Below are 17509 nucleotides of genomic sequence, written 5' to 3'. Positions count from 1 at the left end.
AAAAGTCTTATCACAGACTCTTAAACATGTGCTCTTTGCATCCACCTCCATAGCATTTCTTCTGCTCATAGCCCCCCAGCTTCTCTGGCCAACTGCTGTTTCACCACCTCACCCTCTGTCTGCCCTGCCACTCCTATAGGTAGTTCCCAGCATCTCCAGGCTCTTTGGACTTGGCAGTATCCCCTCCATCAAGACATCTGATTTTTCATATTCACATGTTGGCAAACTAGAATTTAGCCAGCTGGAGCTCCCTCAGCCATCTTTGGTTGCCCCCACCCTACCCGCTACCACCTTACTCATCTTCCCCTTTGGTGAGAGAAGGCTATTTCTTTTTATAGATAAAAGATAGTATAAGTATTTTTATTATAAAAGAAACAGCACCCCCCTTTCAAAAAAAAAAAAAGGAAATACAAAGGTCACCTCTATTTTCCTCCACATTTTGTTGTTTCCACCTGTTTTTTATGTAAATTTTGACATAACAGTAATCAGTGTATGGATTTTTATAATCTCTTTTGTTAAGTTTGATCATCTAGAATGGCTTTGTCCAGCTTGATAGCCACTAGCCACATGTGGCTGTTGAGCACTTGAAACATGAGTAGTCATAACTGAAATGTATTTAAAGTATAAAGCACATGTTGGATTTCAAGGTGTAATATGAAACAGTTTAAAATATCTCACTAATACTTCTGTATACCAGTTACACATTAAAATGATATTGTAGATATAGTAAATAAAATATATTGAAGTTAATTTTACTTTTTTAACGTGGCTATTAGAGAATTTGAAAAGTATTTGTGTGGCTGGCATATTTCTGTTGGACAGTGCTGGTTTAGAATGATTTTTGCTTCCTCACCATGAACTATTCATACCATCTTTTTTGAAATACAACTTTATTACAGTATAATTTACATACCATAAAAATCATGCATTTTAAATGCACAATTCAGTGAATCTACAAAGTTGTGCTACCATTACTTTATTCCAGTTTTAAAACATTTCCATCACCCCAAAAGGATCCTGTGTACCCTTTTGCAGTCACTCTCCATTCCAACCCCTAGTCTCAAGCAACCACTAATTGACTGACTCTAAAAATTTGCTTTTTCTAGACAGTTCATATAAATGGAATAATATGTGGTCTTTGTATATCCGGCTTTTCATTTAGCATAATGTTTTTGAGGTTCATCTGTGTTAGAGCTTGTTTCAGAACTACCTTTTTAAGGTGGACTAATATTATATTGTATGGATATACTAAATTTTGTTTGTCTATTCACCAGTTGATGGACTTTGGGGTCATTTTTTTAATAGCTGCAGAATGTGAGGAAAGTTTTTTAAAAAAAACTGTATAGGAAGAAAATAGTAAAGTGACATTGCCAAAATGAGGGTACAGGAGCATTAGGTTTTATTTCTGGCTCTGCTACTTGAGGCTTTTCTAGGACTCAGTTTTCCATCTATAAAATCAAGGCTGGGACTAGATCATTCAACAGATATTGCTGGAACTCCCTGTGTGCAAGGCCTCTGGTCAACACCCTGAAAGTAAATAAACCAATCCCTGCCTTTGGTCGTGTGTAGTTGAGTAGAGGACAGAGATGAGTAAACAAATGGAATAAAATATTATTAGGGGTGTTACAGAAGAAAAACAGACTGGGTCATTAGGAAGTTGAGGGAGGGAGGGGTCAGGAAAGTATTTGTAGAAGTGGCGACACTTGAAGGAAGAGTAAGAGTTTGTCTGTTGGGGCTATGGCTTTATCATGTAGATATGAGGATTTGAGTGAGAGGTTCTCAACAGGGACATTACATGATCAGATTTGCATTTTGGTTGGGGAAGACAATTCTGGTTGATAATGGGGGCCAGTGCGGCAGTACAAGCAGTAAATACTGATATTGTCTCTAAGTAGGCGTAGATTTGAGAAGAAAATGTATTGGAGGTAGGAGCTGATACATGACCTGAATAAATTTGGAGATTCAATATTGTTAGGATGCTGATTCTCTCCACATTAATCTAGAATCCTAGCAGAGGAATTGTGTTGAAGGCTATAAACCTTTTAGGTTCTTAGTATATATTAGCAATTTTGCTTTCTAGAGAGAAGTTATTGGTCCCCATACCTGCACTGTACTTATTTCAGTGTGTCTTCATCAGCGTTAAATGTTTGTCTTAAAAAACTTTGTAAAACTTCTTGGTAATGGTGGCAAACTAAACATACACATGGCTACTTCCATTCCTTATTGAAACTTCACTTAAATGACACAAAGGGATTTTTTTTTAAGGTAAAAAAAATCACAATGATGGGGAAAACAAGAGACAATGAAAAAATTCTTGAAACTAGGAAACAGGAAAACTGAAACTTAAATCAGTACCTGGAACATCTGCGAATCAATCTGAAAGCCGTGGGAACCTCACCCACACTAGGTAGCGGGAAATGTGACCCTCCCTCACTAGCAAAAGATTGTGAGGTGTACTTTTGAAATTGATCTCTGGATTGAGGTCTTTTAGGTACAATTGAGGTATAGTGAAAATACTAGAATTCATTGTATACTTACTGAATGTTGAGGTTCCCAGCCATCTTCCTCCACTTGACTCTTAGAACACTGGTAGCCAAACCTTTTTTCTTCGGGCACAGAAAATGGGTGAGTTTTCTCTGGGGACTCTTAACTGGCTCAGAAGGAAAGACCTAGAGTTTCCCAAACTAAGTGGCTTTACCCTACAGTGAAGCTCACAGTTGACAAACTTCATCTCAGTACTCAGAACTTCTATTCAGTCTTTTCCTTTCTTACTTTTGAATATAAGTAGATAACCGAGAAAACTCTAGAACAAAGTAGAACCAAATGGTAAAAACAGCAGTTTGAACAGAGGGTAGGCTGGGAGAAATAAACTTCAAAAAGAAAAGGAAAAGAAACCTCATTAAAACTTTCAGAGATGAGCATATGTTGCAAACATAAAATAAGAACAAGATGCTATTTTAAAAGAACATGCTAAGAACAAAAAAGAGCTCTTGGAAATTAAAATTAATGATAACAAAAGTGGAAAACTAAATAAAAAGCATAGAAGATAAACAGTTAAGGATATCTCCCAGAAGATAGAATAAAAAGTTAAAGGCAGAAAAAGCTAGAGAAAATCAGAGAACTTTTTCTGGTAGTTCAATATTCAATAATTCTCTCTGAAAAGAGAATAAATGAAAACTGAAAGGATCAAATTATTAATGAAATTGTTTAAGAAAATTGCCCTCAACTACGAGAGTCTCCAGAATCAAAGGGCCTACCCAGTACATGAATGAGAATAGATCCATACCAAGGTATATCTGGTGAATTTTCACAAACACCGGGACCAGAAAACTCGTACAAGCTTTCTGAGAGAAAACTGGTTTCATTCAAAGCATTACAGATCAGAATGGCTTCAAACTTTCAAAAGCAACATTGGAATCCAGAACACTAGAACCATGCCTTCAAAATGATTTTCAACTTAGAATTTTATATGTGCCGTCAAATTATCAAATGTGAGAGTAGAATAGAGATATTTTTCTAAATTCTTCCCACTGTTTCTCAGGAAGCTGTTGGATGATGTGCTTAATTAACCACAGCAAAGGAACAAACCAAGAAAGAGGAAGACATGGGATCTAGGAAACAGGAAATCTATCATGGGAGAGTGACAATCCAGGGAGGGCAGCTGGTCCAAATTGTAACAGATCATAAGGCTCTATCAGAGATTGCTACAGAAAGGTGAAAAGTGATAGAGTTTTACATTTGTCAAAAAGGTTGGGATTAACTTACTAATACATGCATAGAAAACTAAGCAAATTGAGAAATAGAAGGCTGTTTTTAATATAGTCTTGAGGCATGATATTTAGAATTGTTAAGGTGAATGCCAAAATAATCAGAAGAGGTGAAAACCAATGGCTGTAGGAAATGGAGAATGGCAGGGCCTGCTGATTTTATAACAGATTTTGTAGAACCACTTGGTGTGAAACTGCTTACATGACTGGTAACAAAAATTGTTACTGAGAAAGGAATGGCCAGCTTAATGGAAAGTTATATTTTGAATTTTTATAAAAATTATTAAGGAAGTTGAAATATTTTGGTATATTTCCTGCTTTTGACTCAAATTCTTTTTTTAAAATTAATTTATTTATTTTAATTGGAGGCTAATTACTTTACAATATTTCCTGTCGTCACAAATCAAAACCTTGAGAACAGAGACCAGTGGTCCTCTCTGTTGGAGTTGGAGGATCTGGGAATCTGTTGTCAGACCATTCCCTGAGACTTTCCTTCCTCTCCTTGAGGACTCTGCACTTAGATGAGGTTTCTGTAGACTATGGAAAACTTTTATCTCAGCGATCTTGGCTTTTCTTCCTCAGGTTGTCCGCACAAACCAGTGTGCAGGAGAATTCGTCATTACCTTCCCTCGTGCTTACCACAGTGGCTTTAACCAAGGCTACAACTTTGCTGAGGCTGTCAACTTTTGCACTGCTGACTGGGTGAGTCTGGAGTGTGATGAGGGGTGGCAAGGAGAAGCAGGAGGGTGGTAGGGAAGCTGAGGCACCATGGCCTCCAGACTTGGCTATGCTCAACCTTGAACCTGACCACAGCTGCCAGCTGGGCGCCAGTGCATTGAGCACTACCGCCGACTCCGAAGATATTGTGTCTTCTCCCATGAGGAGCTCATCTGCAAGATGGCTGCTTGTCCAGAGAAGCTGGACCTGAATCTAGCAGCAGCTGTGCATAAAGAGATGTTCATCATGGTGCAGGAGGAGCGGCGTCTACGAAAGGCCCTGTTGGAGAAGGTGAGTGGTGGGGAGAGTGTACAGGATTGGGTACCCTAGTCTGGCAGAGATAGGAGAGGAGGAAGTAGTAGTAGGCTCTACTCTTGGGAAGTACTGAAAAGAACTAGACACATCTAAGTTGAAAACTACATTCCATTCTCTACCATTTACTAATAACTGTTGGCAAGTTAATTTACTTGACTGAGCCTCAGCATCCCCATCTGAAAAAAAATGGAATTATAATAGTGCTTATCTTTTTGGATAGTTGAGTGGATTTAAGTTGTTAAGTGGGCTTCCCAGGTGGCTCAGATGGTGTAGTGTCTGCCTGCATTGAGGGAGACCCAGGTTCGATCCCTTGGGTCAGGAAGATTCCCTGGAGAAGGAAATGGCAACCCACTCTAGTACTCTTGCCTGGAAAATTCCATGGATGGAGGAGCCTGGTAGGTTACAGTCTATGGGGTCGCAAAGAGCTGGACATGACTGAGTGACTTTACTTTCACTTTCTTTTCTTTCAAGATGTTAAGTAAGTGACCCATAGCAGGTGCTGGTATAGCTGCTATTCATGATTATTTAAATAACCCAATAAGACCAACTGACATAACAAAACCCCCATTTGCTGGTAAGCTTGGACAACCTTTTTAGGTTACCTAACCTTTCATAGTCTTACTCTCCCACTCTATAAAATGGGAATAAATACCTCTTGTGAGGTGGTTGTAAAGCTTGAGTAAGATGATTTATGTCAAAGCATCTATTACTGCACTTTCAGTGTAGCAGCTGCTGTTATTGATAATATTAATACATGAACAAAATAATTGAAATATGGGATATTAAATGCCATTTTATTGCAGTTCAAATGGTTTAGCAGTTCAGATTGGGTTCGTGTTACTGAGTAGAAGGCAGATAGATTCCTCATAACTTATCAGTTTTATTTGAAGGTGAGTGGGACTGCTGTTCATGTAGTTTAGCTGCCTTAAAGCTCCAGACTTGCTCAGTTAGGGAATTGATTTAGTGAGAGTGCTCCATAGGATGCACAAAAGAATGCTGGTCTTGAGGAATCCCATGCTGGATCCCTTTTCTTAAAATAAGGAAATTTAGGCTAATATTTTCTTATTTTAAAGCTCATTTATAACTTCCCTATGAGCATGGGCTGTAAGAATTGCAGCTTTGGTAAGTGTTGGAGGTCTGGGGCCTATCAGTCTGTGGTATTAGTTGATGGGCTTTTCTAGGCATAATTTTTTCTCTCTGTTCAGTGCTGTTATTAAGTGATGACTTTGGGGCTGTGCTAGGCTATAGGAAGGAGCCAAAGTAAGGTGGGAAAAGTAGATGTTCCCATACTAACACTCAGAATTCTCTATTCTCAAATTCTCAGAATTTGGCCCTTACCTAAGAGAAAAATTCTGGAACCCCCAGTCTCAAAATTCTGTAAAAGATTGTGTGTGTGTGTGTGTGTGTGTGTGTGTGTGAGAGAGAGTCCTTTTCTAGCGAGAGGGCTCAAATTCTGTAAAAGATTGTGTGTGATTGTGTGTGTGTGTGTTTGTATATGTTTGTGTATATGTTTGAGTCCTTTTCTAGCAAGAGGGCTCATAGCTTACATCCAGTTCTCTAAGGAGTTCATGATCCAGGAATACCTAGGGGGTTCACCCTAAGAGCAGCATTCTCTAGCTTCAGATTCAAAATAGGCTGTAGTCACATTCTCACTTTGTGCAAGTTACTCTCTCTAAGACTTTGAGATAGCCCCGTGAAATATGTGTCTTTATCTGAAAATTAGCTAATATCAGTAAATATTTGTTGAATGCCCATTTTCCCCCCTCCTATAGTCATCATGTTATAGATTAGACTCCCCCAAATCTATTTATTTTCTAACTGGAAGTTTGTCCTTTGACCAGCATCTTCCTATTTTCCGACCTCCCTAGCCCTTGGCCACCACCATTCTACTCTGTTTCTTGTTTGTTTTGTTTGGCCGTGCTGCAAGCCAGCTTGCAGGATCGCAATCCCCCCTCCAGGGGCTGAACCCAGGGCATGGCAGTGAAAACCTGGGATTCTAACCACTAGGCCACCAGGGAACTCCTACTACTCTGTTTTTAGGAGTTTGGCTTTTTTGGATTCCATATATAAGTTATACTCTGTGATATTTGTCTTTTTTGTCTGATTTAACTTATATAATGCCCTCAAGGTCCATCTGTGTTGTCACAAATGGCAAGATTGCTGTCTTCCATATGGCTGAGTAATACATATTCCATTATATGTATATGTACATATACACATACATACACCACATCATCTTAATCCATTCATCCATTTATGGACTCTTAGGTTATTTCCGTGTCTTGGCTATTGTGAATAATGCTGTAGTGAACATGAGAGTGCAGATATCTTTTTGAGATCCTAGTTTCATTTCCTTTGGAGTATACCCAGAAGAGGGATTGCTAGATCATATGGTTAATTCTATTTTAATTTTTTGAGAAACCTTCATGCTGTTTTCCAAAGTGGCTGTACCAGTTTGCATTCCTACCACAGTGCACAGTTTCCCTTGTCTCCACCTTCTCTCCAACACGTTATCTCTTTTCTTTCTGATGATAACCCATTCTGACTGGTGGGAGGGGATATTAATGGTTTTGATTTGCATTTTCCTGGTGGTTAGTAATGTTGTACATTTTTTCATGTACCTATTAGCCATTTGTATGTCTTCTTTGGAAAAACATCTTTTCAGGTGCTCTGCCCAGTTCTTATTTGGGTGTTTGGGGTTTTGCTGTTGAATTGTATGAGTCCTTTATATACTTTGGATGTTAACCATTTATCAGACAGACAGTTTGCAAATATTTTCTCCCATTCCATGGGTTGCATTTTCATTTTGTTGATGATTTCTTCTGCTGTGCAGATGCTTTTTAGTTTGATATAGTTCCACTTATTTATTTTTGCTTTTGTTGCTTGTGCTTTTTAAATATACCATGTATAAGAAATCATTGCCCACACCAATGTCCAGGAACATTTTCCCTATATTTTCTTCTAGGAGTTTTATGGTTTCAGTTCTTACGTTTAAGTTTTTAATCTATTTCAAGTTAATTTTCATGAGTGATATAAGATAAAGGTCCAGTTTCATTTTTCTACCTGTGATTATCCAGTTTTCCCAGCACCATTTATTGAAGAGACTATCTTTTCCCCACTGAGTATTCTTGACTCCCTTGTCAAATATTAGTTGAGTGTATGTATGAGAGTTTATTTTTGGGCTTACCATTGGTTTATGTGTCTATTTTTATGTCATTACCATACTGTTTTGATTACTGCAGCTTTGTAATATAGTTTGAAATCAAGAAACTTGATACCTCCAGCTTTGTTTTTCTTTCTCAAGGTTACTTTGACTTTTGAGGGCCTGTTGTGGTTCCACTATTCTAACTGCTAAGATACTTTTCTAAGTCCTTAGTGACTTTACCTTTGTTAATCCCAACCCAATGAGGATAGTACCATAGTCTCCATTTTACAAAATAGGGAAACTGAAACCCAGAGAGGTTTAAATAATTTACTCTATATCAACACAGCTGGATTTGTAATGTGCAATGGACTCATATGAGCAGGGTTTGTAATGTGCAGAGCACATCTGTGGCAGGGTGGGATTTGTAATGTGCAATGGACTTACACAGAAGTTAGGTCAGTACAGAAGACAAAAACTGTTAGAATCAAAATTTCTCTCTAAAATCCCCAAAACTGCTCATAATGTATAGCATTATCTTGTCTTTCAGTTACTCCAAGATAGCTGGCTTTTCCTCCATTTTTGGAGTGGATTGCTTTTTCTTCATCTAATCAACAGTAAAGTCATTGGCTTAGGTTGGGAACTTTAAACACTGGATACAAGCACATAGAGTTTATTTCTCTTAAGTTGTAGATGTGCATGTAGTGTGCTGCTAAAGCAGCCAGCACAGTGCCTAGAGCACAGTGGGCACTGAGTGCCTGGAAGCTAGCATTATTCCCCAGTACACGACACTTGTCTTGGCCACTTCCACATATTGCCATCTCTCTGGTGCCTTGGTCCACATTTTCCTCACCTTCTTCACCCCTAAGGCCCTTTCTGCTAATCTGAAACTTACCTGATTTTTCTTCCTCTCAACCTACATTGATCTTACCCTGCTTCATATGATTACCCAGCTTTGAGAGTCTGGACTTCACAGAGGCAGTGTGATCTGTGGAGTTTTGTCTCCTTCATAGCTCCTAGCACAGATTTGAGTCTTTTATGTGGAGCTCAGTGGTGGCTGAGTTAGGGGTTTCTGCAGCCCTGTTCTGGTTCTATATAATGAACACCCCCAGGGCATCACTGAAGCTGAGCGAGAAGCTTTTGAGCTGCTCCCGGATGATGAACGCCAGTGCATCAAGTGCAAGACCACGTGCTTTCTATCAGCCCTAGCCTGCTATGACTGCCCTGATGGCCTTGTCTGCCTCTCCCACATCAATGATCTCTGCAAGTGCTCCAGTAGCCGGCAGTACTTGAGGTGAGCAGGGGGCCTACCTGGGGGAAGTGGGCTGAGGAGGGGGATGTAGAACTGGGCCAGATGTGCTCTTCCCTGTCCTCTTCCTGTAGGTATCGGTACACCTTGGATGAGCTCCCTGCCATGCTCCATAAGCTGAAGGTCCGGGCTGAGTCCTTTGACACGTGGGCCAACAAAGTGCGAGTGGCCCTGGAGGTGGAGGATGGGCGGAAGCGCAGTGAGTGATGGGGGGACGGAGGGACTCCACAGGCAAGTTCTATTCCCTTTTCTTCTGTACCCTCCACCCCCTTCCTCTGCCTTTACTCAATACTGCCTACTCCTTGCTGCTCTTATTCTCTCTCCAGGCCTTGAAGAGCTGAGGGCACTAGAGTCAGAGGCCCGTGAGCGGAGGTTTCCTAACAGTGAGCTGCTGCAGCGACTAAAGAACTGCCTGAGTGAGGCAGAGGCTTGCGTGTCCCGGGCTCTGGGGCTGGTCAGCGGCCAGGAAGCTGGGTATGGCAGCGTGAGGCATTGGGCACAGATAGCCTGCTGAGGAATGAGCACCTTAGGAAAGGACTGTTGGCAGGGGGTGGTGGTGAACTCTGAGTACCATTAGCAAGTGACATCAACAGGAAGCTGACAAGCACTGTCATTGGAAGAACTGGGGAGGCAAGGAGGCCAGGCAGCTAGAACGGAGGGGAGTACCTCAGTGCTAAGAAAGTTAGGATTGTTTCTTTTTATCAGTACCTGAAGGTACTGATTTCAGACAGGCTGAGGTCAGGGAGTTGTTGGAGGTTTAGGGATAAGAAAAGGACACAGAAGCATACACTTAATCTGAGTTCACAGTAGAATATGGATTATAATTGTCCAGCTTCTGTTGCCATCAATTTCTAAGCTTTACCCACCAAATAAATCCTATATTCCTCTCTTCTAATTCTTTTCCCTCATCATATGAACATGCATGTATCTTAAAACTCTCCCTCTAACCTGGGCATTTGCAGAGAACTGTGAAGTATGAGAAGTCAAGGTGGGCATGTATGAGGAAAGGTGTTGGGCCTTAGTACAGAGATGGAGGGAGGGGACTGGGCTGGACTTGAAACTACATGTGAAACTCCATAGCCCCCACAGGATGGCTGGTCTGCAGATGACCCTTGCTGAGCTCCGGGCCTTTCTGGACCAGATGAACAACTTGCCTTGTGCCATGCACCAGATTGGGGATGTCAAGGTGAGGAGGGGTGAACTTGGGGTGCTGCTGAGGGTTTGGGGGAGGGGAGGGGGACCTGAGCAGCAGGCCACTCTTGACTTCTTTCAAAAGTGGCAAGTATTTGGGCAAGACAGGATACACCTGTGAGTAATAGAGGTAGGAGACAAAGGGTTTAGCAAACTGCCTGTTAGAAATGGGATTTGAGGGCCAAGTGGCAAGGGTACAGATACAGGATGCGTAGTCAAGGAAAGGTTTCCTCTTCAAGGTAGAAGAGGTGAAAGGAAGTAACAAGGGTGTTTCTGTGCCTGGAAAGCGGAGTAAAGTTCAAGAAAGTGCAGAAATAGGGTGGAAAGAGCAATGGACACCAGTGTGAGTGTAGAGATTGTGAGAAGGCCAAGCATAACAACATTTTTAGGACAGAGGGTCTCCTGATGATATACATCAGAATCCTCTGGGCGCTTAAATAAAGCATAGACTCCTGCTGCTGCTTAGTCACTTCAGTCCTGTCTGACTTTGTGCGACCCTATGGACTGTAGCCCGCCAGGCTCCTCTGTCCACAGACTTCTCCAGTCAAAAGTACTGGAGTGGGTTGTGGTTGCCATGCCCTCCTCCAGGGGATCTTCCCAACCCAGGGATCAAACCCGGGTCTCCTGCATTACAGGCAGATTCTTTACCACTGAGCCACCAGGGAAGCCCTTTAGACTCCTGACCGATCCCTATTAAGAATCTCAAGGAGTGGACCCAGAGATCTGTGTTTTAAAATGTCCCAGGGTATTTAGTGGGCAGTGAATATTAGGAACCACTGCTTAGGGCCTGGCGAAGGAAGAGTGCCTAGACCATGCTAGGTTCTCTTCCCAAATACTGAAGGGTAAGAAGGTAAATAGGGCAGAGGTACGTGGTGGTGGGATCTCTGTGTGGGCTCTGCTGAGGAGTTTGTTTTTTTGTTTGTGTCCTGGTAGGGTATTCTGGAACAGGTGGAAGCCTACCAAGCTGAGGCCTGTGAGGCTCTGGCCTCATTGCCGTCCAGTCCAGGGCTCCTGCAGTCCCTGCTGGAGAGAGGGCGGCAGCTTGGAGTGGAGGTACCTGAAGCCCAGCAGCTCCAGCGGCAGGTGGAACAGGCACAATGGCTGGATGAGGTTAAACGCACACTGGCCCCGTCAGCCCGAAGAGGCACCCTGGCTGTCATGCGGGGACTGTTGGTAGCAGGTGCCAGTGTGGCCCCTAGCCCTGCTGTGGACAAGGCCCAAGCCGAACTGCAGGAGCTACTGACCATTGCTGAACGCTGGGAGGAGAAGGCCCACCTCTGCCTGGAGGCCAGGTGGGTCTAGCTTCTTCCCCTCCCTGCTCTACTGCATCCTTCAGTTTAGCAGAGAAGCTGAAGATGATTCCCATGGGTGGCCTTGAGCACCAGACTCCTGTATTGGTGTATTGACTATCCTATCCTCCCCTTTTTTGTTTAACTCTGTGTTACACGTAGAGTCAGAGGTAGTCTTATGGAGAAACAGAGATGGACAAATGCAGAGCTATATAGAGGACTAGCTCCACAGGCTGACGTGTGCACACAGTCATGAGAAGTACCAACGAGCAGATGAACACCTGTCAGTAGAAAGCCCCACACATGGGACAGTCTGACAAACTGCAGTTCCCAGATTAATACTACAGGTTGTGTGTGTAGGCACTGCCAGCAGGTGGACAGACTGGTGGACAAACAGCAAGGGGGTACGGCAGAAGTTTTGGTGCGTGCAATATGGAACAAGCAGAGACTGACAGCCGCTTGTAGGCAGAATGCAAGCAAGTAGGCCCAAGTGGCAGCCACAGGGGCTCATACTGCTATACCCAAAAGTCAGGCTGGGCTTCTGGTCACAGAGACCATCCCAGACTGAGGCCTCTTTTTTCCCTACCTTTAGGCAGAAGCATCCACCAGCCACGCTTGAGGCCATAATTCATGAGGCAGAAAACATCCCTGTTCACCTGCCCAACATCCAGGCTCTCAAGGAGGCTCTTGCTAAGGCCCGGGCTTGGATTGCTGATGTGGACGAGATCCAAGTGAGGACCCTGTTGCCCCACCCACCCTTCACCCCAGATCTTCAGTCCAGATGGGAGAGATGTCATACACTGCGTTGTTCTGGGTTGAGTTCGGTTGGCTAGAGCGAGGAAGGGGGCATAGCACATTGTGAGGAGGCAGAACGTGCTTGGTGAGCAGTGTGAAGAACGGTTGCGAGGCTGGCCTGAGGGAAGATAGGATGCTGGTTAAGATGAGAATGGTAGGGGGCAGGGAGGCTAAAAGAGGCCAACCACAACAGCGTAACTGGTCTGGTGGTCCTGGGGACTGCCTGGATATCTGGAGGCTGATCCAGTGGATGTAGGAGTTGGAGGAGAGAGCCAAGTAGGCATACCTTCCTTAGGATGAGTCTTTTCTTCTGGCTCAAGACTGTGAGTCCAGTCCATCTTCCCAATTCAGGGCCAGGGACAGAGTAGCATCAGTAGATGCTGGCGAGTTGAATTGAGCTTTCTCTTGCCCTGTCCCAGAATGGTGATCACTACCCCTGCCTGGATGACTTGGAGGGTCTGGTGGCTGTGGGCCGGGACCTACCTGTGGGGTTGGAGGAACTGAGACAGCTAGAGCTGCAGGTACTGACAGCGCACTCCTGGAGGGAGAAGGCCTCCAAGACCTTCCTCAAGAAGAATTCTTGCTACACTCTGCTGGAGGTGAGGCCTGGGACCTGACCCACAGCCTCTCCTGCCTCTGACCCAGATGAGACAGCTCATGTGAGAATGTGGGTTTGGGGGCTTTGGGTATGGGAAGGAGGGGAACCCCAGACATTCCCTTTCTGCCTGCCTGCCTCAGGTGCTCTGCCCGTGTGCAGACGCCGGCTCAGACAGCACCAAGCGCAGCCGTTGGATGGAGAAGGAGCTGGGGTTGTACAAATCTGACACAGAGCTGCTGGGGCTATCTGCGCAGGACCTCAGGGACCCAGGCTCTGTGGTAAGGAGCTTAGGCCCAGATGGGGAGAAGAGTCTGGCAATGATAGTATCTGAGCCTGGTGACCATGGGCAGACCGCTTGCTCCCTGTGCGTCAGTACTCTTGGTTTGGGAGTGGGGTGTTCATGGTGCCAGAGAAGGAGGGTTGGGGTGCTGACCTCTCCTCCCCTGTCCTGGGCACGGCAGATCGTGGCCTTCAAGGAGGGGGAACAGAAAGAGAAGGAGGGAATCCTGCAGCTACGCCGCACCAACTCCACCAAACCCAGTCCACTGGCATCATCGACCACAGCTTCCTCTGCAACCTCCATCTGTGTGTGTGGGCAGGTGCCAGCCGGGGTGGGAGCTCTGCAGTGTGACCTGTGTCAGGACTGGTTCCATGGGCGATGTGTGTCGGTACCCCGCCTCCTCAGTTCCCCAAGGCCCAGTCCCACCCCATCCCCACTGCTGGCCTGGTGGGAGTGGGACACCAAATTCTTGTGTCCGCTGTGCATGCGCTCACGGCGCCCACGCCTGGAGACCATCTTGGCACTGCTGGTAGCGCTGCAGAGACTGCCTGTGCGGCTGCCTGAGGGTGAGGCCCTACAGTGCCTCACAGAGAGGGCCATCAGCTGGCAAGGCCGTGCAAGGCAGGCTCTGGCCTCTGAGGATGTGACTGCTCTGTTGGGACGGCTGGCTGAGCTTCGCCAGCGGCTGCAGGCTGAACCCAGGCCCGAGGAGCCCCCTACCTACCCTTCAGCCCCCGCCTCTGACCCTCTCAGAGAAGGCAGTGGCAAGGATATGCCTAAGGTGAGCTGTGCAGCCCAGCTCTTTGACCCTCAAATTCCTGTCTCCTAGCCCTTGCCCTTACTTAGGCTCCAGCCCTACTACCCCTGCTCTCTGACTTTTGGTCTCCTTTGGCCTGGCCTTCTTGCCCCATTCTGCCTCCTCTCCAGATCCCTGTAATGCTCAATGCTGGCAGCCTATGTCTGCCCTTCTCCAGGAGGTGGAGGGTCCCAAGTCTGAAGTTGGGGGGTAGCAGTAGGACCTGGTTCTTCAGTTATCACTACCTTTTCTTGATCTCTTTGGCAGGTGCAGGGGTTGCTAGAGAATGGAGACAGCATGACCAGTCCTGAGAAGGTAGCCCCGGGGGAGGGCTCAGGTAAGAGAGGTAGGTCTAAGTGTGGGTAGGCTGTTAGTGGATCTCACCAGAGTGATCCCTGTGGTCCTTAGCTCTGTCGTGGTAGGGGGCAGGGGTATAACCAGGAGTAGCCTCTAACACAACCTGTCTCCGCAACCCCCCAGACCTGGAGCTGCTGTCCTCGCTGTTGCCACGGTTGACTGGCCCTGTGTTGGAGCTGCCTGAGGCAACCCGGACCCCCCTAGAGGAGCTCATGTTGGAGGGGGACTTGCTTGAGGTGACCCTGGATGAGAACCAGAGCATCTGGCAGCTGCTGCAGGCTGGGCAGCCTCCAGATGTGGAGCGGATCCGCACACTTCTGGAGGTGAGGAGAGGACAGGTCATGTGCAGAGCTAGGAGGTCAGGCGGAGCAGTCAAGGAGCTCAGGCCTGACCACTTGTGCTGCACCTCTTTTTGCCTGTTGTGATCACAGCTGGAGAAGGCTGAGCGCCATGGGAGCCGAGCACGGGGCCGGGCACTGGAGAGGCGGCGGCGGCGGAAAGCAGATCGGGGTGGGGAGGGTGATGACCCAGCCCGAGAGGAGCTAGAGCCAAAGAGGGTACGGAGCTCAGGGCCAGAGGCCGAGGAGGCCCAGGAGGAGGAGGAGCTGGAGGAGGAGACTGGGGGTGAGGGTCCACCCCCACCCCTGCCCACCACTGACAGCCCCAGCACCCAGGAGAATGGCTTGGAGCCTGCACTAGGGGCCAGTTCAGGCTCCTCGGGCCCTTTCCCCACTTTGACTCCCCGGCTGCATGTGCCCTGCCCACAGCAGCCGTCTCAGCAACAGTTGTGACAGTGGCTGAGCCTAGCACAGACCCCAACAGAGACCCCTTGGCCTCAAGGATCCTCTTTCTGACCATCAAGCCTGCTTCTTGGGAGGTGGGCGAGTAGGGGGGATGACCACCCCAGCCCACCCCTGAGTCCCTTGACTTTTATATTCTGACTCCAAGGTATTGTTCAGACCTCAGCTCCTGGGGGCTGGCCCCTGGAGTCCCCCTCCCTGGTAGCCTCTAACCAGCATTCCTAGACACCTGAGGCAGATAGACGGATGGGCAGGTGGCAGGGGGGTGGCTGGGGCTGGGCCAGCACCATTCCAGAGAGACAGCCAGTGCATATGCAAACTGGGGGAATCTCCTCTCCCTTCTCTCCCCAGTTGTGGCCCTGGCCAGGCCATGCTACACTAACCTCACCTCCCCCCTTCACTCTTCCTCCTCCTTCCCCCCTTCTCCTGCCTCCATCCCTCCCCTCACCTTCTTCTCCCTTCCCCTGACTTCCACCCAGGAGGAGGAAACTTCACATAGCTGTGCTCACAGTTTATTATTTTAAATAAATTTGGTTGGGGAGCTGAGGAGGGCTCCCTGAGATCTGAAGAAAGCTTTTGGTGCTTGTCCTCATTACCACCTTGACCTTCCCTCCATGTCCTGCCCTGTCTCCTTTCCTCCTCCTGGGTTCATGTTGTAATAAAAGATGATTGTTGGTGTGTAATTAATTTGTTCAAAAGGAAAAAAAGGCAAAACAAGAAACTTGGTTCCAACTGAAGCCTATTTTAATTTTATTTTATTATTTTCCTCTTGTTAGAAATAAAACCCTTAGCAACATTTTTTTGAAACATGTTTCTGAAGTGCATTTCTCTTCGGAAGGTCTCCATCACCTGTCAGTGGAGGAGCTGCGGTGCTGGTGGAGCACAAGGGCTGAAGCCAGGGAGCTGAGTTCTGAAACGAGTTCTGCCAGGTTCTCCTTAACCATGGGCAAGACATCCCAGTTCTCCCCCCACTCCACCCTAAGCTAGTTTTAGCCATCTCCCAAGAGATAGGCCCTGGCACGTAACTCCTGCCACAGCTGCCTCCAACTTTATGCCCTCCTGTCCACCCTCTTCGAGCCCCTAGAGGTATGGTTTGTGGGCAGGGCTTTACTGAGGTATAATTTACACACAAAATAGGTGTACCTCTTTTAAATGTACAGTTCAGTGATTCAAAGGGATGTTTCTATTCTGCTTAAAACCACCCATGATGTGTCATTGCCCTTAAGATACACATGGACACAGGGTTGAGCCTTAAACAATGGGTTTGAACTATGAGGGTCCACTTAAACTCAGATTCTTTCCAATAAATACGTATTGACACTACTGTACTATACACCATGTGTCAAATCCACAGATGATGTGGAAGACTGGCTTTAAAGTAACATGCAGATTTTCTACCCTAACACACACACGTACACACACATCCATGTAATCTCATTTTGGAATGCTTTCTTGTCAGACCCATATGCTGGGTCTTTCAGGGGCCCTTCCCTGGTTTTTCTCTACCCTCAAGGGTTTTTCCTACCTCTGAGTGAGGAGGTAGGAAAAAGGACCTCCCCCAGTTAGGTCATTTACAGTCACCAAGTTCACTTTTTAAAAAACAGCATTACTATACTAGATTTTACATACTACACAGGTTTCACTCACTAAAGTATACAATTCAGTGGCTTTCAGTATATTCTAGTTGTATAATCATCACTGCAGAAGGTTTTAGAACATTTTTGTCATTCCAGAAAGAAACTCTACACTGGTTATGCATCACTTCTCACCCCTGGTCCCCCACTCCTAGACTACCCCTTAATCTATAAGGGTTTGTCTATTTTGGACATATATAAGTGGGATCATATAATATGTGATTCCTTGTGACTGTTCTTTGACTTAGCATAATGGTTTCAAGGTGAGTTCACTTTAAAATACAGATTATTAATGGTGACTTTATATTGGATAGATTTTTTTCCCCCTCCTGGGCCCCAAAGTCTTTAAAATGAGGGTGACTAAGGCTCTAAAATCAGAGACCATCACTGGAGTTAGTTAACATGTTTTTAATGGGGGTTTGCATGCATCTGTTACACTGGCAAGAAGACAAACCACATTGCGTCAGATTCATAAAGGGATCCTAGTCCCTCCAAAGGCTAAGAACCGCTCTTCGTAGT

At 45.7% G+C, this 17509-nt stretch overlaps 1 protein-coding gene across 14 annotated transcripts in view; it reads left to right on the top strand.

Annotated features, from left to right (window-relative positions):
• Window positions 1-16163, top strand: part of KDM5C (lysine demethylase 5C) — a 31242-nt gene extending 15079 nt beyond the window's left edge. For 7 of the 14 annotated variants that reach the window (XM_061410179.1, XM_061410190.1, XM_061410184.1 and 4 more), the window contains 14 exons: window positions 4350-4469; window positions 4581-4775; window positions 9054-9235; window positions 9325-9449; window positions 9577-9724; window positions 10331-10436; window positions 11375-11733; window positions 12323-12461; window positions 12945-13124; window positions 13264-13401; window positions 13585-14184; window positions 14467-14545; window positions 14680-14879; window positions 14988-16163. In XM_061410179.1, coding sequence (XP_061266163.1) covers window positions 4350-4469; window positions 4581-4775; window positions 9054-9235; window positions 9325-9449; window positions 9577-9724; window positions 10331-10436; window positions 11375-11733; window positions 12323-12461; window positions 12945-13124; window positions 13264-13401; window positions 13585-14184; window positions 14467-14545; window positions 14680-14879; window positions 14988-15347 — 2931 coding nt within the window. In that variant the 3' untranslated portion in view covers window positions 15348-16163. The remainder of the gene's footprint in view (window positions 1-4349; window positions 4470-4580; window positions 4776-9053; window positions 9236-9324; window positions 9450-9576; window positions 9725-10330; window positions 10437-11374; window positions 11734-12322; window positions 12462-12944; window positions 13125-13263; window positions 13402-13584; window positions 14185-14466; window positions 14546-14679; window positions 14880-14987) is intronic. The other 7 variants (XM_061410191.1, XM_061410181.1, XM_061410188.1 and 4 more) reach the window with 3 other exon arrangements.
• The last annotated feature ends 1346 nt before the right edge of the window (window positions 16164-17509 follow it).

Source organism: Bos javanicus, chromosome X (genome assembly GCF_032452875.1).
Source record: "Bos javanicus breed banteng chromosome X, ARS-OSU_banteng_1.0, whole genome shotgun sequence".
NCBI lineage: Eukaryota > Metazoa > Chordata > Mammalia > Artiodactyla > Bovidae > Bos > Bos javanicus.
Note: the sequence above shows the minus strand (reverse complement) of the source record. Positions and strands in the feature narration are given on the sequence as shown.